Source organism: Corvus cornix, chromosome 4 (assembly GCF_000738735.6).
Source record: "Corvus cornix cornix isolate S_Up_H32 chromosome 4, ASM73873v5, whole genome shotgun sequence".
Lineage (NCBI taxonomy): Eukaryota > Metazoa > Chordata > Aves > Passeriformes > Corvidae > Corvus > Corvus cornix.
Window position 1 is genome coordinate 30,699,846 of NC_046334.1, and position 23,206 is coordinate 30,723,051.

Genomic DNA, 23,206 nt, shown 5'->3' on the forward strand with positions numbered 1-23,206 from the left:
TTAGTCATCAGTACAAGCAATTATGCAATACAGAAAATACCTGACAGGAGTTTACTTTCAATTACACTATTTGCTGCAGATATAATCACTTTCTTGTTTCCTTTTTGCAGTGCTTTGCACAAGAAGGTCTTTGCTTATTCACTAGAGGACCCTGGCACTGCTGTGGTGAAATACCTTGTGACAAGCACTTAGATATCAATGGGAATCACAAGGAGGTGTTTCCTGCCACCATGCAGTCTATCTTAAGTGCAGGACACCAGCCTGACCTAGGAATCACTGTAGTCAGTGAACCTAAAGAAACTTTTTCACTAGATATCATGATCCCTGCGTCTGACTTAAGGAACCAGTGAGGCACTAAATATTCATTGAAAGGTACCACTTGACTTTCCTTTTTTTTTTTTCTCTTCTTTTTTTTTAAACCAGTAAATTTCCCAAGACTAATAACACAGGTTTCGTCTCACTACACAGATCTTGCACTAAAGCAGTTAGTGTGGAGACACATATGTGGTTTTCAAACCTGGGGCACTTCCATATTGCTACAAACTCTTTCTACCATATGAAGCAGTTGTGTAATTCATTTGAAAATTCTAACTTCTTTTTCTCACAATACCTGTTTCTTGTCCCCTCTTTTCCTTCCTGCATTTCCATATTTAACTAAACATACTTTCTTCCCTGGGACCAGTCACTGGTACCAGCACACCTGGTATGTTTTATGTTGAAATGTTTCCTTAAAAATGAAGCCCTTTTTCTTTTCCCACTCCAATAATCTCCACTGAGAAAAAAGGTTCTTCACAAAAGCAGCTGAGGATAAAAACAGACAATCAAAAAAGCTCAAGTTTTAAGATGTGTCTGTGTTCACTGAAATAACAGTTCAGGAACAACTTAGCCTACAGTATCCCTGATGACTGAATTTGTCCTTTTTCAAGGCTAATTCTCTTCATCTTGAATATTATTTGCTAAATATCATGGAGGAAAAATGTAATTTCATCTGTGATTCGTACTTGTAGGTTGAGCCTTGATGTACAATGCTTTGACAAAAGAGAAAATTATGGGGTAATAGAAAAGCAAGCTCTTCAGGATGTTAATCAGAATCAGTCTTCCTGTTAAATGTTTCCTCCCTCAGCTCTTGACAAGGTGATGGCTTTTGGAGGATGGAGGTTCTCAGTATCATCTGTGTGCTGGATACCATGGCTTCTGTCAATCACTTATGAGCTTGCTTGGCTTGCTGCAAACCTAACTGATGATTATTCTGTCTGCTTCAGAGAGTCTGGCTCAACAGGCCCGTCCCCTCCTAAGCATATGTCATCTTTCCTAGATAATTAGATGGTACATATCCCTTCTGACCTTTTGCTTCAGCTAGCCACCATTCCTTATTGCCACTCAGGTCAGAAAAGCGAAGTATCCTCACCCTCTGGTACTCCTGAAGGCTGAGTTCATGATCACTTCTAGCTTGAAATGCATAAACAGCATAGAAGATCTGAAAAAGGAAAACCACATAAAGCAAAATCAGAATTGAAAAATGTAGCCACATCTTACCATGTAGCTCTGTATGAGGAGGAGTTCTGTACAGAGAAAACATGTAATGACATGTACAAACCAGTGTTCAATCACATGGCCTGCAATTTCTAGACAGGACCAAAATGAAAAGTAAAACTGAAGGATCTGGGGAATTCTGCATGAGGAACAAATCAAGCTCCAAGACCTCATCACCTACTAGACTGGCAAGGTTTTCAACTCACACCAAGTGGCCATGGACTGGATGAAGAATTTTTCAGCAAGGTTTCCTTGTGGAGAATCACCTTTCCTAAAGCTCCTGTACTTAAATGTGGCACATGGGTCACTTCTGTGCCTTGCTGATCAGCATTCTTGTCACAGCTTTCTTGTCAACAGTAAGTTGGAAAATCCCCCAACCTGAGCTATTTTGCAGGTTCCTGCTCCACAGGAGAACCTTGGGGCATACACAGGGTGGGATAAAGCAACAGTGTGTTTTCTGTGGTGCAGGACTGCAATTCACAGTTTAACTGATTCTCTTTTCCTACTTCATAGTATATAAGAGCAGAGGATAACAAATTCTCATGTCACGCTGACAGATTAGTGCCACTCTTCTCCAGCGTAAAAGGAAGCCATTTAAATTACAAATTGTGTAATTCTAGATTTCAAATAGGAATAACAAGAAGACAGGCACAGTGTGTATCATACTTACATCCACACCCTGATCATCCATACCCTGAAGAGCACCAGTCCCTGTGCCATAAATTTGAAATGTGGGATTTTCACAGAAGTGAAGAGGTGAGCTGCTGTCACTCTTCTTGTACCCTGGACTTCTTGTGCTGCTGTCAGTAGAGGGCCGTGAAGAGACAAAGAGGCTGATGTCATCAAAATCATCATCACCAAAGCCATTTTCTGCTACGTCCTTCTGCACTTTGGCTGGATTGTAAGGCCTCAGGAAGGAGGAATACACGTACCCTGTGAGGACTAGAAACCAGAATAAAGAGACAGAAAATAAACAAACAGCAAAACACTGCTAAAATAATTTTTAAACCATTTTATGCAGCTGTCAGTATGACAGAGGCAAACAGATGGGGCCAGAATGAAAAGAAATCAATATCCCAAAGGGTAGCCATTATTGGGATATTTGTGCAGGGAACTTACTTCCTGTGTCAACAAGCCATCTGCTTGTGCTTCCAAAGGAGTCCTTTTGCTCCACAACAGCCACCAGTTCTCCTTCATGCAAGTCAATATCGAATTCCTGCACGGCATTGCACTTGCGCTTAGCCTGGTACAGCGACTCGGTGCTGTACGTGGACAGCAGCTTGGATCTGTGGCCTTCTGTTTGGCGTGGGGACTCCAGCTGAAAAGCAAACAATTAATATTCATCCTCAGTAGTGCTGAGGCCATTTCTAAATAAAAATCTGTTTATGCTGCATGTGGCAACTGACCCAGTGTTTCTACACACAGACCAAGGAGTTACTTGCACAGGGATCAAATCTCCTTTTCATGTGCAGGAAGGACCTGTCCCACTGCTATAGTAACAGGTGAGCAATAAAGGGCACATTTTAAAGAAATGTAGGAATTTCACTAATTAAAGACCTCTTAGTCTGTCCTCTGCTCTCAAAGAGCTGGTGTTTTGTATGTGAACTGTCTCCTGCTAAACTGCTTTTCTGTAGCCGTGACCTTTGTATTCCTATGTAATATCACAGAAAAAGCATAATCCAAAAATGGGCTGAGACCACATAACAATTTGCATGATAAGGCATTAGGCAAAAAAATCAGTGGTACCCAAACTGGCTGCTTTTTGTGTGAAATTACCTCTCTAAATGAGGGTAGGGTGCCATTAGCTGCTGGAAGCATATTCATTTCAAGGTTTGGTTAGAGGGCAGGGAGGGGGTTGCTGCACATCAATGGGATCTTAACATACCACAGAAGCAAGAGCACATGTGCCTTCACTGATGCTAAAAGGAATTCTACAACTGCCTCAGCTTCTCCTGTAAACCTGCACTCAAGTCTTTATTTTCCTGTAAACTAGATTCCTGAAACCTCCAGAAACATCTGATAAGATTGGGAACGCAAATCTCCTGGTGGATTTTCTGAATCTTCTGCTGTGGGTGTGTATGTTTGTGCATGTATGTGTAAGAACCAGTACATACAACCACAGCTGAGCACAAGGAAAAAAATCTTCTGAATTAGAAGACTAAGATGCACTGTAAGAGTATTTAACAAATGAAGTTACCAAAGTTTACATATACCTTAGCCTTAACATGTACTTAAAGGCCTAAGGGCAATCAGAGGTAATTTCAAGTGGATTTTCAAGATATTAACATGAAAAAAAGTGAAAAATCTTCAGAAGTTACTGGTCAATGAAAGCTTCACTCCAACAACCTCATTCAGAGTCACAGTGAAGAGACAAAGCCCAAACCTTAAGGTAGCATAAAAACGGCTTTTTTCCAAAAGTGATCAAAAGAGGATGCTTCATAAACAATTTGGATGTATGGTACTCACCGGAGAAGGAACAGGTTTCTTTCTTTCCAAGCTCAATTTTCTCTCAATAAAGGTTGCACTGCTGTTTTCTTTTACAAAATTCAGCTTGTGAACCTCCTCTATCAATTGATTCTGCACTTCACAGATGCTTGAGGAGGACAGCTGCAAACACAAATGTGGGTTAGATCTCATGTACAAAACGGTAGGGAGGTTGGAGAGAGCAGATTTGGTTTAATTGGCTGAATGCTAGGAGTCAGGAAATCTGACAAGTTATGTCTATCTTTTGCAGAGCCCAAAAGCAGTGTACTCTCTGTGTATGAGATGTAAAGAGAAGAAAGGCCCTTGCTTAAAGAAAGTTTCTAATAAATGCTATATAGATTTAAAAGACATAGGAATTGAAGTTAAATCATTAAAGATATTCTAAACGGTGATGAAAATGAAGAGCCTTGCCTTTATGCTACTGAGCCACCTGCTTTCAGATGCAAATGTGCATCTCAGCAGCTATCAGAGTGGCCAATGTGCTGCAAGGCTTGGAGTAGCTTACCCCACAGCTGTGTGTTTGTGCAACTGAGTGCTGCCAACAGGTTTAAAAATTGTTGGGTAACTGAGTCTCTGTCTGTGGCACTGGGTAAGTACTTTTGGTCTGTGCCTAATACAAAATACATTTGCTGATGTAAACACAAAAAAAGAAGATAATTTTTTTGCCAGATCCTCACAGAAAACAAGGCCCAATACAACAGCTTTCAAAACACAAAAACGTCAAATTACAGGGATGAAATTTCTTCATGTGGAAAAAGCCTTCATTTTCCCATTAAACACCACAGCTCTATGTCTTGATCCTGCCCCTTACTACAATGTGCCCTGTTCAAGCCTTAATGGAAAGGAATACTCCAGAATTGCCTCATTACAGTGTGTTTCCCAAGTAGCCTTGCTTCTGTTCAGGTGAGTGGATTTGTATGTGTGGAAGGCATTGTTGCAGCCGTGTTTCTCAGGGGGCTCAAGTCCTCCAGGCAAGGCTGTTCCTTACTGCCAAGAGATGTCTGCAGGAGCTTCTGCATCATATTTGGGTTTAAAAGCAACTTGATTTTCATAAAAATTATTTAATCAGATCTCCTAACTTGTTTCTCTTTTGCAGTCATCTGTGAATCTGCAGGTCTAGCAGCAAAGGAAGTGTTCATGTACTTTCTTGTAATTTCCTGTGTTTTCTGGACTAGTCAGGGTAGATGCTAAGAAATGCTAGCAGCTGCCTTCTTTTTGCCTTCCTGTAATATTCTTGCCATTACTATCACTGTAACAGCTGGAACGGTTCCATTAGGATTATTCTTGAAAAGTCCAGGTCTGACAAAAGTTCAGAACATAAGTTTCTCAGAGAGCAGTCCCGAGTGACCTTATTGTGGCCTCCAGTGCCTAAAGGGGGCCTACAGGAAAGCTGGAGAGGGATATTTTACAAGGGCATGTAATGACAGGACAAGGGGGAATGGCTTTAAACTGAAAGAGGGCAGGTTTAGATTAGTTTATTGTGACCGTGGTGAGGCACTGAAATGGCTTCTGCAGAGAAACTCTGGGTTCCTTATCCCTGGAAGCATTAAAGGTCAGGTTGGATGAGGCTTGAAGCAACCTGGTCTAGTGGAAGATGTCCCTGTTAATGGCAGGAGAACTGGAACTAGATGGTCTTTAAGGTCCCTTACAACCAAACCATTTTGATTCTATGAACTTAATCTTCACTGAGCTTGCAAAGGAAAAAAAACCCACAAATCTGACTGTGCCCAGCAGAACAAATGAAATCACAAAATCAGTAAATGAGCGTAGCTTTGTAGATATGTGTCCTACATAACTTTAGCTGAAGCATACAGAAAGAAAAAAAGACAAATCAAGGCACAGCTACACCTGTTTCTAATGTACTTACTGGAACAGGCACCATGACAGCAGAGTTTGACTGAAGTGCTGCAAACGTAATATTCCCAAGGAGGGTGATGAAGCAATGTAGGCAGTTCAATACAATCTTTTTGGCTGCTCTGTTGAATACCTGAAGTTCTTCCACTAGCTGTGCATTTAGAGCCTCATAGTCTTTCTTTGCCAGGTCCAGCTCTTCTCCAGCTGACCTCTGAAGGTAGCTGTTGTAGTCCAGCAACTTGTCATAGCGCTTCTGGATGAGCTTCTGAGGGCCTGGAAACAGGGCTTGCAGTGCTGAGAGAGGAGTCAAGACAAGCTTGTCCAGCTGAGCCATCTGGAAAGTATAAACCAGACCTACTCATTACTTTATTCATACAGTCCTTCAGACCCCATAATGGGCTGAGCCTGATGGCAGCCCATCAAGCAATCTGTTCATCACTCTTCACAAAGCATTGCTGCCAGAGCCAGTTTCAAGCAGGGTCCAGCATGACTTAGAATCTCCTTCATAACAGGAGAGGTATCAGTTTTTCAGCATACAGTGTCTGCTAATGACAGTGGTCCCTTGGAGCGTGCAGCCTGAGGTGCTACCCCTGGGGAGCTGCCACTGGGGGAAAACAGCAAGGATTGGTCAAGTGGTCAAATAAAACTGGGATTTCCTTAACTGGAAGCCCCACACCAATATACAGTCTGAAGGCAATGAGGTCTTATTAAGTGGCAGTCTTGAATTCTCTCAAAGCTGCTTTTCTTTTTTTTTTTTTTTTCTTCTCCTGGAAACAGCTGTAACTCAATTCCTGTTTAAGCAAACACAAACAATCACTTGATTTGATTAAATTAGGTTATGCTTGTTGGTTTTATCTCTAGTAATCAACAAAATTAGACACCTGGTAAAAAATCAGTCCTCCTCAGACTTTTCCATTAGTCTCTAATTGTCTCAAGGGATTAATATTGCATGAAATAAAATTTATTTTTGTAAGTCATTTGTTCAAATACAGCACCAGCTTGTAGTGAGTGAAATTCATCATCATATTAAAGCTCTTGGACATTCTGTGTGAATTAAGTTGTTGGGTTGAATGTGAGAATAAAAAAACAGCTGCCTCTGCATTCTCCAAAATATACCAGAGTTGAGGCCAGATCCACGTTAGCCCCAGAGTTTCTCTCCAAGGCCAAGATGATGTACACTGGCTAAATAGCTCCTATTTTATTTCCACCTGAAAAACTGGGCTGTGTTTAGCGAACCAGTTTTTGACGCATTAAGAAAACAATTCTTCCAAACTGCTGGACCTGATTTCTGAAAAAGAGGCTACTGGGAATTTCTGCCCTGAAATTTTTCCACAGTCTAATGAGAGAGGAAGGTGTACGTTATTGACAAATGGGAAAAAAAACCCAAAGAGTTAACCTGAGCCCATTGCTGAGATCTCCCTTTTTAATAACCTTTCAGGAAAACATGTGAAGAACACCATGGGTTGTTCAGTGAGAACAGCTACTCATTGTGCAATACCAAGCCGAAAGTTTTTTTAAAAACCCATATAGGTTTAAAACCCATAGGATAGGGAATCCTTGTAATCTTGTAAATCCAAGTCACAGAAATAAACAGATAATAAGTAGAAATTAGCAATTGTTAGTAACAATGCCCACAGTTAAAATTAAGTTGTTGGGTATTTTTTTTTTTGAATTACATAGACTTTCAGAATAGCTAGGTCATGAAACAGTAGCTGTTACAATTTTTTTTCTACAAAGAAGTTTTCTGTTTCATCTATTGTGGAATTACTTCTACTTTTCTTTTATATTTCTGAATATGGGGGAAGCTTCCATACTGGGCACACTCACCACTGCAATGATAGAGAGGTATTCTTTATGCAATCATTCATTGTAAAGACATTGAAAATATCATTCTGATCACTGAGATTAATTTTTGAGATACTTTTCACACATGGGAATCTCAAAGGAAAGGAAATACATCATCCTACTTCCCTGTCATTCTCCTGGATGTTGTGGTCTGTCATAGAGCCTTCTGTTTCTTGGCAGACTCTGTTTTCAGTGTTTTGGAAAAGACTGAATGGCTATATTTGAGTCAGCACTAAACTAGGAAAGTGTAGGAAACCTCTGGATTTTTCCAGCATGAGCAGCTATTTGAAGAAGCAGCCTGTCCCATTTTGAAGAGACATTTAGGTATCTTATTAGAGCCAGGCATTAGAGTCCATTTTAAAGCAGAAGAGTAGTTGAAAAACTATTTTTTTAATTGCTCTATTAATTACTATGGGCTATATTTGGATTTTTCATGGTTTCCCTATATGAAGGATTTGACAGCACTATGTTAATATCTGGACTTGATGATCCTAGAGGCCTTTTTCCAACCTAAACAGTCCTATGATTCCATGACTATAAAGATAATGACTTACTTAAAAAGTTAATAAATCTGAGATTTTTACAGATCTGTGATTCCCGTACCTGAGCACAATATCAATCACAAAAGTCACTCATACTGCAAGTGCTGGTAACAAAAGTAGCAAGGCAAAGATCTGCTGCTCTTTTCTGAAGTTCAGGTGAAACAAATACAGGTTTGTTCAGGCGATACAAACTTAGTGCAAAGATTTTAGTTTAAACCCAGGAAATTAGCTTGACAAGTTTTCCTTAGTTCCTCTAGAGAAAATGCAATGCATTTACGTTGTACTTTATCTTTGTTCTTACAGAAATTCAACCAAAAGCCCCACTCATCTTTCCCAGCAGATTCCTAAGGTGGTTTTTTTTCTCTTTTGTGTCCTAGTCTTCCTCACATACAGGCATTTTCTCAGACATACAGATAGCTGTGTAGCACTGGACACTGCATAAACTTACAAAGTCTTCACATAGATTTGCACTGTTGGTCCATTTTTCCAAACAGTCACTGGCTTTGTCATCTTTATCTTGCAGGATTTCCTGAAGCCCAGTTATATTCTGGGCAGCCAGATGTATGGAATCCTAAATGAAAAGATGGTAGGAAGATGAAACTATTACAATACGTTTTAGTATACTGCATTCACTCCTGCAGCTACCGCAATAATACTGATGGAATCAGACATATTTTCCATCTCTGACACCTGTGCAGCTGCCGTGCAGTTTCCAGTCACTGTGGGGTTGTTTACTGTGATAATATTTTCCTGTGCTTTGTCTATTTTAAATGCAAACTACTTAAGAATCAAGTTGTTAATGTTCAGCTGAAAAAACTATGCCCTAAACTAATGAATATCCCACTGGAAATCAGTTGCTCCTCAGCAAGAAGCCAGCTTCCCATGCATCCTCAAAAGCCTCTTTTAGGGGACTAAGTAGGACTACAGTGGTGTATTTCAGTTTCTCAGAATTTTAATCTCAATGAAGTGTGGATCCATTTGGATAAGGAACTGTCAGCACCATTCCAGGCAACAGACCTCATTGGCTGAGCTCCCTGGCCTTTCCCTGTTTGCTGAACCAAACAAGGTGCGATTGTGATAAGCCCCGGCCAGCTGGTTATTGATCTTGCCTGGTTCTTCCTGCCTGGTTAGGGCACACTTACACTTTGTCTACAAAGTGTACCTACAAAGCTGGCAAATAGTCCATGAGAGGCTGAGAAGTCACAAGCCAACCCTCATCTTTGGAGAGGAGGATTGAAGCAAAGACATTTTAGAGAACCTGAGCACTCTGTACATCTAATGCTAGCCCTCAGCACAACCTAAACATGGGAAAAAGGAAGGAGTCCTTCCATCCAGAATATGTATTTTAGGACGTTTTAATTCATGTGGCTGCAGGTCAGTTCTTCCATCTTTAATGAGAAGCAGTTGGTGCTCCACTGCAGCAGATGAGGGTGACAGCTTCACACAGAGATTGAAAGTCCTGACTGTGCCACCAGACAGCACCTTCTTCTCTGCACTGCACCTGTGGGTCTCCACAGAGCCTGCTTCTGTCAGGGGGAAAAATGCAGAAGTGTGGGCTTCAAAACTTTTTTGCCATGGGCTCAGTAATGCAGTGGCAGCACAGCTTATTTATTTAATATTCTGACATAGACAGGCCTGCATACAAATAATTTGGTGTTGCCTAACCAGTGGCAGAAATGTGTGTCAAACTGGTTATGGACAGGGTTTGTGACCACAGATTGCAAAAAGGCCTGTACCCACCTGGAGATGTTGTGAACAGAACGAAATGTTCTTCACACACGATTTCACAGTCTTCTCTAAACTTTGAAACAACTTTTCTTCCTTATTAAAAGTTTGATCTTTCACCTAAAATAGACATTTGCACTGTTATTTTGGCAGCCCAAAAGAGCCTGGATAATGAAAGGAACATCCAGAATGCTGCTAGAAAAATCCTTGAACTCCTCCCTTTGAAAACAGATCAACCCCTAATTCTCCCAAGCTCCAGCTGTAATTCAATCAAAGTCAAAACCGCTGGACAACACAGCAGGGAATTTAATTTTTAATCCTTGTGGAAGCAGGGAGTTACTTTATTACAAGCCCACTGGCGTGTGCCGACAAACCCCTTCATTTTTCTGCGTGTTGTTGCTCCATCTGAGGAAAGGATGGAGGGAAAAGCGGAGGCCGGTGCGTGGGTGCCGGGGCGCTCTCCCGCAGGCAGGCTGTAGGTGGAGCTGTTACCCCAGAGCCGCGCCAGCCTTTCCCCTGGAAACGCCGGCAGCTGGGAACGGCCTCGGGAAACTTCTTTATGCCGGCTGGGAACACCCTGAAAACGCGGTGATTTCTGCCCATCTTTTCCTTGAGGGGCTTCAGAAATCTCAAGTCATGTCTTAGTGGTTTTGCCGTGAGGGTCGCTGCGTGTTTCAAGATATGAGTTGGGAGCTTTCTCAGTCTAATTAAGCAGGAGAGACGGCTGAATCTCTAACAGATGTATTCTGGTACTAAAATCATTCTCAAATGTTTCAAGCTTAATTAGAAACAAAACAAAACAAAAAAACCCCACAAACCAGAAGCTTCTAAAGGAAAAAAAATGAAAAGAAAAATCACATATCCTCTTAATCAAATTTAATTCCCTTTTTCTCTGATTTTATAGCCTTGCTGGTGTCTGTCACATTCTGAATACAAAAAATTTCCACTGTATAAATGAATTAACAGAAAACATAAATGTGGGTAGTTTGTATCAGAGAAAGAGGGAAACCACTGTTAAAAAAGAAAACAGGAAAAAATTGCATGTATCTTGTAAAGTCACATCTAGAAAGACAAGTAACCTTGTATAATCAGCCATCTCATGCAGTGAGGTACACTGGATATCACTTTCAAGGTCATTTGTAATTGATTTTCTCTGAGATTTCGATTTAAGCTTTCCTGAAAATGTTTATCCTGCTAGGTTTTGAATTACAACTTCGAAATTATGAAGGAGCATTTTCCTTTTGGCCGCCCAGCACCCATCAGACTCATCAGAGAGTTCTTTGTGTCTGTAGTTTTGATGGTTCCAGGTCTTTACACACGTAGAGGCAAACCCTGTGGCCTTTCCTAATTAGAGGTATAGCTCATTTTCCTTGGTGGATTCTGAACTTTAATGCTACAACATGAGCAAGATGGACTGAACACATTCACAGGCTTGACAATAATCATTGCCAGGGTGTCTGCAAAATGCTGACCTCAGGCTGAATTTCACAAAACTACTGCTCACTTCCTCTCTGCTGAAGACCAGAAGTTTGAGAAACTCTTGAGTAAAAAAGGAAAAGGTGGAGAACACATTACTTTATTTTCTATTTCAATCACAAAAATCTTTCCTGTCTTCTGTGACAGTCAGAAAATGACTTTATAAATTAGACAGGAAAAAAAAGCAGCACCACAAACTCCATTTCCTACACGTTTTGAAAAACACCCAGTACAAAAGCAGAACTGAAGCTGTCAATGCAAATCTGCAGTTGGATGAGTAAGTACCTGAGGTTCTCCCCTCGTCAGTATTTTCAGATGGCTGGTAACCCTCTTGGATTTCTTGCTAATGGAGTGAATATTCAGTCGGGAAAACTTTTCTTTAAGGGTTTCATCATCATCATTCTTCCTGTACTTCAGCACTGCAGACAGAGAATTTCATTACATCAGTAGTCTGTATTTGCAGGACTTTTCACGGGGACAGGCACACAAATATGAAACCATTTGAGAGCAGACACTTTGATGTCACTTGCTGTAGTCTTGTATGAAAATGCTCAAAAGGATGAAAACCTCATTATCAACACTAGCCTTGGGAAGAGTGAAGTTAGGGCTTCAATGTGGCAAGTCTATAAAAAATATTGCTATTACCGCGTCCTACTTATTATCAGTGTTTGCAACTGCATTACAGACAATATAACATGAATTCTTTCCCTGTTTTCATACTGGAGTTACTAGTCAGGTAAGAGAGCTGGCTGAGGACAAGGGACATTAACGCATCTGTTACCTTCTTGAAACTCAGGATATTACACAACGTGGGTGGTGGCACCAGGCAAAACTGATGTAGTGAAATATCTGGAGTTGAAACCTGTCGTGTAATGGCCAGCCCAAACCTACAAAGAAAGAACTTACTGTGCTCTTTTCTTACCTAAATCTTTCCTCCTTTTAAGTTCATTGATGTTCACATTAATGTTTTTCATAACAAAAAGGGCATCTTGCAGTGCCTTGTGGTCAGGGTGAGAAGCAGGAGTTGAGTTCAAAAGCTCGTGGAGCAACAAGGGATATTTCATCAGGCGTTGCACTGGTTTGATCAACAGGGATCCCAGGTCTATTAGGTTTGGCTTTCCTCTATAATTTATACCAAAAAAATTGTCACAAAATGAGAAATTCCTTGAATTGCAATTACCACTCAAGTCAAAAAATAAGATACATCTGTGAGGGAACAGGGGTGTTGCAAACGAAACCCTCCTGTCTCCCCCTCAATGAGAAATACACCCTGGGTCTGAATTTTCTGTGTTTTCAGAACTTAGCTGACTATTGCTTAGACATTACCTCTGAAACTGTCCCACTCAGTCTAAAGGTGCATGTGGTATAACTTACACATCACAACATCCAGGAAGGGAGATGTAGGTGGAAGAACAAATAACAGGAAGTTTGAGAAATGCGTGTGAGCAGGGCTGTTACATCCTGCTCTGGGCCCTCAGGCTTAAAATTGCAACATCTCCACACTGTGAGTAACTGGGATGCCTGTTCACAGCGCATCCCTTCTCACAACATCCCTGACTTGGCACAGTGACCCTTAAGCTTTACTGTCTTTCATCTGTGGTTTTTCTTTGCTGGCTGCCAGTCAGTTACTTCTAATGATGCCTGAGCTTCCAAAGGGTATCAAATCTGACCTGGGGAAATGTTGAACACACAGGATATTTACACAGGCTTGATCCAACCTGCTGGAAGCCTCCTTGCATACAGGCAAAGCAGGCAACTGGCCATGGTGGCAGAAGGATGAGAGTAGGACAGCCACAGTTTCCAGCATGGGCACAGGGATGCTCTGTGACTCTAGGCTCAATCCCCACTGGCTGGGCAGGGGCAGCAGAGCAGCATCCCCAGGCATTCAAGTGGCTCAGGCCATGAAGGCCACCTTGAGCTCTTGGGCCCCATCCAGCTGAACACAGGCTCCAGCCCGGTTCCAGACAAAAGCCTTTGCTTACATTCTCCAGGCTGGAATGGGAGAGGCTGTGCAGTTTGCAGGCTGTCAGAACAGCCTCAAAGGAAACAGGGAAGGACTGAGCCACACGTGCCTTCATTACCTTCCATGTAGCTGGTAGAAACATGGGGTCTCCCATGGCCAGGTGGCCAAGACCAGGGCCAGCCACTGCTGGGGCTCCAGCAGCAGGACAGACATGTCCATTGGCCTCCTCTCATGACAGCACACTCCAGCAAACCAGGCACAGCTCCAGCACCAGCTACCTGGCACCTCCCCATTGAAAGTAAACATGAGCTGCTGGTAACATTGTGGAAGGCAATAAAGCACAGCAAGCTTTCCATTTGCATGCCCAAAAAAGCTCTTTTGGAGCAGAAAAGGTTTTTTTGACATTAACTATGCAAGAGTTAAGCATAGACAAAGAAGGATTTCTGCATATGGAAAGATGAAATAACACAATGTAGAAGGAAAGTACAAAAAATAGGGAACAGCCACTTGGTTTTGCAGGCTGACATCCATTGTTTTGTGCAGCAGAAAGAGTAAAAGAAAAAAAACCCTTCATTCCCACTTTTATATGTGTAAAAAGTACAAGAGCCAATCCTTACTGCTGACTAATTAACTAACAATTTGAATGCCTTTGAGAAGAGACATCTGCATATTTAAACCATCTCTCTCAAACAGGCATTATCTGTAAAAAAGTTCTGCATGAAAAAAAATTAACAGTAGATGCCTTTTAAGTATTCTTCATGTCCCAAAACCTTCTCACCATTTCAATCCCCCTCATTTCCCCTGTATCTTGCATTAAATAGAGAGCTGTTTTTCCTTCTTTCAGCTTCTGGCAGCAATAATGAAAAAAAAAATCTTAAATTGTTATTGTTTTCTCTGAAAAGCCCTATGAATGCAAATCTATAAAAGCTGCCTCATGAATGGAAAAATCTTCAAGTGTCTTCTCTTTATATAGTTGCACTTTGGACAGCTGCCCAAGTGATAAACAGCCCTCTGTTCGGTATCTGCATGACACACTCTTGCAATATGGTGTGAGAGATAGCAGGTTTGTTATAAGATAATGACTCCCTGGGGCACTGAATGCCACAAAGTTTGACTCATCTAATTCTCCCCAGCAAGATTAGCTGAGATAGCCACTCTCCCTGGACGAGTCCCATTTGCAATGCACCCCGTTAGGACCCACCGGCTGCTTGGCAGGACATGGCCTTGCCACACGACTCAAGCAGAAGAGAAACGCCTTTTGACATCTATTGTGCAGAAAATTAAGTTGATAATTCATTTGTGATGCTACTTCAGCCTTCTCCCCCATTACTGTGAATTTAGCAAGTATTCTAAGTCACATGTAACTGTACTAATCTCACAGCAAATTCTTACTGTAGCTCTGCAATAAATGCAGCTGGCAAACTGCAGTGAGCTTCACGGCACAGCCTCCCTCCTGCCTCCCGACAAAGCAAAGTCACTAATACTGACACATTCCCACCTGTTTAAAAAGCCCGTGGTGGTGAACTACACAAAGGCAGGTGAGGCAGGATTTAGTTTCATTTGCTCTCACTACTCAGCAGCTTGGTCCAGTGGCAAACATGACAGCCACTATGGTACAGCTAGGCTGAGGCTAGTGTGATATGCAGCTTGCCAGTTCTGAAATAGTGTGCAGGAATCAGGCTGCAGCAGGACTCAGAGTCTTGGGCTTCATGGTTTACTGTGCATGGCTTTATTTTAGTACAAGAAATGTAGGGCAAATAATTCACTGTGCCATAAGTCTCTCAAGCAAACCCAGAGAATTCACTGAGGCTGCACAGTTGTTAATCCAAGCAGAATTTAACCTATTGAGCTGCTAGCAAAGGGCACCACTGTCTGGTATTTACATAATTGTTTTCTTGATCATGCTTGAATGAAAAGCCGTCTGGGAGCAGCAACATCACAGACCATTTGGGGGGAGTTACACTGTATTTTCCAGCTCAACGTTAATCAGATTTTTGGGAGCAGTCCTGCCCAAGGGCTGTTGCGACTGCAGCCTCTGATTCACAGGTGATGGGACTTTTGAGTGTCCTGCCAGTGAGGTAGCCAAGCTCAGGGAGGGTCCCACAGCTAAACCTGCTCATTGCACATTGCTTTATAAGAGCCATTTTAAACTCAGAAAGTGAGTTGTCTCCTACACTCCACTGGAAACTGTTTGAAGGAGAAAACCAAACCTTCATATCTGATAGGGTTACAGAAGGCAGAACAGCCAGTCTTGTGGGATTTATGTATGTGTTGCTGTCTCACATGATCATATTGTGACCCTGTGAATATTTTGTATCTCTTGGAGTCCCACTCCTTGTGGCACAGGAGTACACGAGTATACCCCTTAGGAAAACAAAAGGCAGAAAAACTATTTTCTATCACAGATGAAAGCTTGAAACCCCCAACTGTAGAGTTTCAACATGCAAGTCCTTCTAGGTGTATTTTATACAGAGCATAGTTGTAACATGCAATTGACTGACTGACAAATTCTCTGACTTTACAGGTCTCTTCCTCTCCTGCCAATATACACCACACTTGTTCCTCTTTTCTCTTAACATTTTGTCTGGGGTTGTAATCTTTCTCTTCAGCTCAGACAACCCCTCCTCTGACCTCTCACTGCAGGTAACTACAGGCAGTGCTACATTTCAATGAACCCAAACCTGCTGGATGTCCAGAAACTGCGGCTGTGATAAATTCTCCTTTACAGCTTTTCAAAGATGTCACATTTGGCACAGAAGTCCCTTAACCACAACTCATCAGCGGCTGGGGGAGTTTTCTGGCTAAGTTGCAATGAGCTTGTTCTTTTCTGATATTCTTCCAGTCACTGTCATGGGGAAGATCCTAAGGTGGGTTTCTCATATAGGGCTACTGAAGGGGTTGTCAGCTTAGAAACAGTTTCACCTGAGGGCCTGCCTAAATCGTAGCAGGAAGTTGGATTTCAAAGACTGACACTATGTTGTTGACAAGCACTCTTGCAGACCTCAGAGCAAGCTACATATGTCCTGGAAATTTCTCCAGGTTATACTGACACAGAAGGCTTGTGTTCTTAAAATTTCCACCTGTATGGCTTTAAACATACTAAAGATGAATTAAGGATATTTTAAAGACTAGCTTATGGTAAAAAAGGCATAGTACTTACTCTTCTTCATATCTCTTTCTGCAAAAGAGAAGAAAACAAAACATGCATTAGATTCCTCCTAAGAGGACTTATACAGAGGCAGATTCTCAGATACACTTCAGTGGCACAGAATAGCTGTAACTGGCCAGTTAACTTAGGTTTATGGCTGCTATGTGTCAGCAGAACTGCATAAAACAGCCAGAGGGTACTGGTGAATCTGACCCTATAACCTTTTGAATGGACAGCCCCAAATGAGAAAGGATTGTCAGAAACCTGGCTTTGGCTGTGAGACCCAGCCTTGTCCTCACACTGTTAGAGAAGGAAGGTTGGATCACTCTGCTAACAAAAGTAAGTAACATCAAGCCATTAATACAAAAAGTAAAATTGAACATCATTCTTAGACTTCACATACATTTCTGTCTACTCTCTTTAAACAAAATGTATTTTTAAAAGAAAAAGAGTACATTTCAGCATTTTAGGGTGTAGAGTCAATGAAGCTGTTAAGTTTTTTGTAGACTACATATCAACTGAAACCTCTCCAGAGAAGGATGATGTTGATGTAAATACTGAAAGCACCAGGGACTTAAAATTGTAGTTTGCAAACATGTGCATGGAATGTTTTCCTTATGGTATGGTTTCACTCAAATGCAAGAGAACCAAATGTCTCCATCGCTGCATTAGGCTTTCCTGATATCACATCCTCAGCCACACTTTTTTGACTGCCTGCAGTCTTATCTCCTGGCCCACCAGTGCCTAGCTGAGCATCTGGAAGCTGCTGCTTTCATTGCTTCTGCACTGTCAGCATTTTGTGTGCTTAGGACATCCCTCTGCCTCTGTAATAGTTGACCCAGCTACTTCAGGCTGAAAGCTGAGCAGGTAGTTGCCAGCATCCTTTCATTTTTACCAGCTGCATTTCTTTGGCTAGGCTAGCAAACAACATCCTCAGTTTGCATAATCACTGCTGAAACACAGGACTCTACAGAAATTGGATTTGCACATCTCTCCAATGCAGACACCTACATTTTGGGATGAATTTTTTCCTCTTCAGTCAAAAGGAATAGGAATCTCAACATAGCTAATTAAATCTGATTTGTCAGTACAGATGTGCAGAGTGCCACTCTCAAATTGCTCCTGATATAGAACTTGTTTTTCACATGTCAGATATTACTCAGCAGAGGAACAGAAGCCCCTACTAATGTCAGCTCATTTAAGATTTTTCAAAGTGGAACAATATTCTTTCCAAGGGAAAAGAAAAATATTTAACAAGTAAACATTTTTCAAAAATATTTGGCACCAGCCCCCAGTTTGTTATGTCTCTCTATGGAAAACAGCCTATAACTTATTTGGTAACAATCCTGCATAGTTTTCTTCCTAGGGCAAATATTCTCCAATGGGTAGTAACAGGTTTAGATGACCACGGTTCTGAATCTCAGCATGCACTTTCAGGTCTTACTAGTTGAATTGACTGCAATCTTCAGGCACTGGGAAAAATCACAATGTAATATACACATACCAGTGCTTTTATCACTGGTTCCTGTTTAAAGGCTAATCAGGAAAGAACAAGACAAAAAAGGCTTCATTGTAAGGAAGTCCTTGTCACTTCCGGCTAGCAAAGGCTACAGTGGCTCAGCACAAAATATCCTTTCTCTTCACAAAGCCCAGCTGTGATTTTGGAACAGGAGCACCTCTTGCTAGCTCTGGAATTCAAGTGGCAACATCCACCCTAGGATGTACATGGATGCTTTTTTTTTTTTTTTCAAATTTCCTTCCCTGTCCCCTTTCCTCAGCAGCAGGGATAAATGAATGACAGTAGTGGCTTCTCTTGATTCGTCACGAAAGAATATTGTAGGCATCAGCACTAAAACACCCACTTAGGGGAGATACCTAGCCATCCATTAGCCTGAAGGCCTGAGTTTATATGAAAATTTATTTCTTTCAACTTCCAGGGTAGCTAAAACCTGAGAACCCTGCACATATGCTTTGTTATATATTTAATAGCCAGACATGTTGCACAAAATAAGCTTCATTTTCAACATAACCTGTCTTCAAAGCAAACATTTCTCTTTTAGTGTTATTAATATCTTCCTTCACCACTCTTTCCAGATTTCACTTGGACATACTTCCCATCTCCTAAGTCTTAACAGATCTCTGCAGACCAATCACAAATTAGGGTGTGGTTGAAATAGTGTTGCTGATGTACATTCCCAGCAACACTCCCAGTTCTCGACACACTTTCCCAAGACTTTCCCAAGAGGCCGGCATTGCAGCCACGGCACAAAGCACCTCCCTCTGGTGGGAATTGGCAGCTTGCTCCATCGATTTCAAACACCCCCACCATGAGGAGTCGGGAACTACACAGCAGCTCCAGATCCTGGGGCCTTGCAGCAGCGGCCCGGAAATGCCAGTGCAGTTGAGTAGCTCCGCATCCCAATTCAAGGAGTAGACTTGCAGAAGACAGGGGGCAGCAAGTTTCCTGCGAGCTGGAAAAGGTGCTTCCAATAGCCCATGATATGATGCAGCATTTTTTTTTTTGCCGGTATGGGGCACCGAAACTAAGAAAAGAGCAACCTTTCTTGCGCTATTTTTGCCCATCTTAGAGAGAAAGAAATCTAATCATGGCCCCTGGCTTGTCATCTTTTTATGAAAGCAGCATAAGCCAGAGCTCCCAGCAAGCCTTATAAAACTCTGGATTTACAGGGGACCTTTCATCTACATCCATTTAAAATGTTCCCTGCCAGGCAACTGACTATGGACAGAAATCATCATTTGAAAAGATCTTACTTTAAGGACTGTACACAGTCTCTTAAATGCTGCTTCAGTTCTTCATCCTTTTCATAGGATTCCAGCATGGTGTGTGCATCATCATGGTGATAGCAATAGATTTTATATGTGTCTTCTAGTGGGCCTTTAATCTGCAAGAACACTTCCCCTGTTAAGGAGAAAAACAAAGCATGTCAAGTCAGACAACAGCATCTCAGGAGGAGTTTTATTATTCCACCACATTAGCCGTGAGCTAAAAGGGCTGGCTTCCACTTTACTTCCCTTAGAAACGATCTTGCATGTTTATGTGCATTATTTATTACATGTATTTCTCAGCTGCTCATCTTTGTCATAGCCAGGCACCATTATATCAGTGTTAATGCACAAAAATTCCCTCAGGGAAAAAGCATGAAATCTCTATACCTCACACCCCTTCAAACACAACCTCTTAATTCACTGCCCAGCTTAATGCCCCTTCAGTGGAAAACACACAGGAGAGCTTAAGTAATAAAGGGAGACCATTTTGGTGTCATGGGCTGGCAGGAGGGATGAATGTAAGCCTGTTAGTTTTCCTTTTGACTTTCTTTCATGAATATGAACTTAAATGGGTAATAACAGGAATAATGACTCTATCTTCCATTAGCCATTTCAATTTTATCTGTTTTGCAAAACCCTGAAATGGCAATTGTTATGACCTAGAATAGAGAATTTTCTCCACATGACAGAAGAAAAACCTCCACCCCTCCCCTAATTAAATAAAACCACCATGGATTACAGCCATTTTTATATAATACTAGGTTTATATTCAACTGAAGAAGGAGAACACTTCCATTTCCAGACCTCCACACCACCATTTTCCCATAAAAAACAGTTGGGAATTTTAGAGGCACTAAAGTAGTCCTACACTCATTTCCCATTTACTTCTGGAACCTAATTCTCTCAGCCTAAAACTCTCGTGTCTGTTTCTGTGTGTGCAAGAAATATTATCTAAGCGGGGAAGGCATGCTTCATTTCTTCTGCTGAGATATTTGTTCAGTCCTTACACCCTTATGCAGCAGCCCCCTGATCAGCATCCTTGGAAATGCGTATAATAAACAACAGCAATGCTAAAAAACTCCCGTCTTGGGCATTTACTGAAAATTATATCTATGTGGCAACCAGTCCAAATAGATGTTTATAAACATTCCTGTTGAGTTATAGCAATGATTATTAAAGTCAAAAGCTGAACACTGCATTAATTGGGAGCTCACTATTCATTCACAGAGCAAGTGCTGAGCTGTCAGGCATCCTGCATGTTTCATCCTGACCGGAGTGTGCTGTTCCATAATACATTGCATTGAACTGCTCCGTCTTAAAGTGAAAAATGATTCAGTTACCACAGTAACACAGCTCTGGGTTTTTCCCCTAGCAGAGAAGGTTAACTGGGCTGTCTAATGCATGTTGGTTTCAGGGTGCAAATAAGGGAAAAACAATGAGGAGCTAAGAGCACCACACTACATTTTAGTTACTGTAAGGATACAGTCAGAAAAGCACCAGATTCCTATAGTTAAATGCTCTTTATCTGTCCTCTCTGTCTTGTGCTTACTGCTAATGCTGATGGCTACCAACGCACATTGCATCCTGGCTTTCCCATTAACTCTACACAGGTCTTTTTTAGCCAACAACGTAAGGGGAAACCTTAACAAGCCTCAACTCTGATCCTGCATGCTTGGCACCCAGTTCTACAGGTGATGAGCTCTCACAATTTTCACTGACATTAAATGGAGCTCCAAGTGCTTAGCACGGTCTGTACTATGCTAAGCCCTCAAGTGAGGTCACATTTTCAGTAGGAAAAATGCAAGGTAGCCTTACAACTCATTTCAGTATATACTAGAGGCTGAAAATTATCTTCTCCAGGAGGAAAGAGTTGGGCAAGTTCTGTTCACTGAAGTATTGTGCCACAGTGACAGATACTTTCCTTGATGCCCAGTGATGAGAAAAATTATGTGCTGATTTCATGAAGAGGGCTTTTTAACAGAAGATGGATTTTTAAAACCTAAAGCCCATCTTGGTTCTGGTTGTATGGACCAAATCAAATGAGTTTTGGGCGTATCACTGGAGCAACTTGCTTTATAGACCAAAACCACATTGTATTTGGGCACGGCTTTAAAAATACTCTGAGAGATGCAAAACTACCTGATGCCTCTCCTGGAGTATGATGGTCATCAGTCTCAAAGAGAAATTCCTAGGAGAAAGGCTTGAGTAACAAAACAGTTTCTCCCTGTTGCTCTCAGTGGTGCTTTCACTGTGGACAGCAGTAGGAGAGGGAGGAAGGACAAGTCTCATAGCTAAAGCTAAGTCTTCATATTCCTCCATATGAAGTGTCCAGAACAGAGAGGAGAAGAAATTCAGGAGAGAACTACAAAAGGTATTTAACCTATTTTAGCTCAGATTAGGAGACAGGTTTTGAAACCAATCACTCATTAGTCCTCATCTCCCATGCCTTGACTGTGTGGTGGAGCAGTCACAGTGACACAAACTGGATCCCTTTGAGGATGACGATTACCAGAAGACACACTACAAGGGCACATCTTATGCAGTCCAACCATAAAGGGGCATCTCAATCCACAGGCACAGGCTACAGCCAAGCTGAAGTAAGACCTCTTGTAATGTGTAGTGCAGATACCATCTGCTTAGCAGAAACTCTCACTCTGCAAGTCTGCTCCTACTAGAGCACATGTCAATGTGGACATAGCATGAAGTGCGGAGAACGGAGACTAAAATAAGACATGAATGTGAGCAACAACATTGTTTTGCTTTCAAAGCAGTGAATTATCAGTTCTTTTCAACCTCACCATGACTGGGTTGCCTTCCAAAGTAAGATACTTCAGCGCAAGATTTTTAAATACACTAAACATGACAGAATATGATGGGCATGCTTTTTCGATAGACTGGTTTCAACAACTTTCACACTGAAGATCCTGAAAACAAAATTATTACTTTGATGTACTTTTAGAGGAAAATAAACCTACTAACTTACAGCTTATAGTGATGCAATTATTCTCCCAGTTTTTGTCTCAGCCTTTGGAAGAATGCCTCACACCTTACTTGACAACCTTTTTCCTGTCGTAAGTTAGCCAACTCCATGATCAATGATCCCATGCATTTTCATGGTTCTTTGTCTGATTCTGGAGAAATACACCCTAATAGATGGATGAAATTGTTTGTCTTTACTTCTGAATGTGGCAGGAAACTAATAGAATGATTCTCTTGGCTGTGAGAAAGGCACTTCCTGCTAGAATAGAACATTGCTTATTAAGGGTATGACTCATCATGATGCACTTTTACTGAAATACCACCAAACAACACAGACGTATCAAACTACATTAAGCTGTTGCCTTGGCACACCAGATTGAGACGTGCTAGGATTAATACTTTTCCCAAGCCTCTTACGCTTTAATATCCTGTTTCTTAGTAAAGTGGCAACCAATATTTTTTACCCGATTATTTGCGAGGACAGGGGGACTTTTTATAAGGTGTTACCTGCGTTATGTGGTCAGGTTAGGAAAGAAAGAACCTCTCTCGACCTCTGAATCACAGCTGGAAGTTTTTTAAGCTGAACTGTTTAGTTTTTTAAACTTTTGACTTTGCACTGAAGCAAATTCAGAATTCTCACCTGATCTCTTAAGGTGGTTCACCTACTGCCTCTGCACTGAAAAAGCAGTCATGGGAGAGCTGATGCATGGTGGTAACTTCTTAAATCTCTCCAGCTGTGCCAGAATGTCAAGTGAATCACAGCCTTGATGTTCATGACCTGACCTGCAGAGCTTGTGATTGTTGTGACATATCCAGGGCCAACCTGTTTGCTGAAAATACCCGTGATCCCTACAGACATTCCCACACAGA

General features: G+C 41.6%; 1 protein-coding gene across 1 annotated transcript in view; it reads right to left on the bottom strand.

The window, feature by feature from the left end:
* ARHGEF38 (Rho guanine nucleotide exchange factor 38) overlaps nucleotides 1–23,206 on the bottom strand; it is a 37,487-nt gene continuing 14,281 nt past the window's right edge. Inside the window, exons 4-14 of the mRNA XM_039550341.1 lie at nucleotides 19,343–19,490; nucleotides 16,583–16,600; nucleotides 12,382–12,581; nucleotides 11,745–11,878; nucleotides 9,999–10,103; nucleotides 8,707–8,829; nucleotides 5,885–6,205; nucleotides 4,000–4,140; nucleotides 2,653–2,851; nucleotides 2,210–2,475; nucleotides 1–1,477 (exon numbers count right to left, since the gene is read on the bottom strand). Coding sequence (XP_039406275.1) covers nucleotides 1,292–1,477; nucleotides 2,210–2,475; nucleotides 2,653–2,851; nucleotides 4,000–4,140; nucleotides 5,885–6,205; nucleotides 8,707–8,829; nucleotides 9,999–10,103; nucleotides 11,745–11,878; nucleotides 12,382–12,581; nucleotides 16,583–16,600; nucleotides 19,343–19,490 — 1,841 coding nt within the window. The 3' untranslated portion in view covers nucleotides 1–1,291. The remainder of the gene's footprint in view (nucleotides 1,478–2,209; nucleotides 2,476–2,652; nucleotides 2,852–3,999; nucleotides 4,141–5,884; nucleotides 6,206–8,706; nucleotides 8,830–9,998; nucleotides 10,104–11,744; nucleotides 11,879–12,381; nucleotides 12,582–16,582; nucleotides 16,601–19,342; nucleotides 19,491–23,206) is intronic.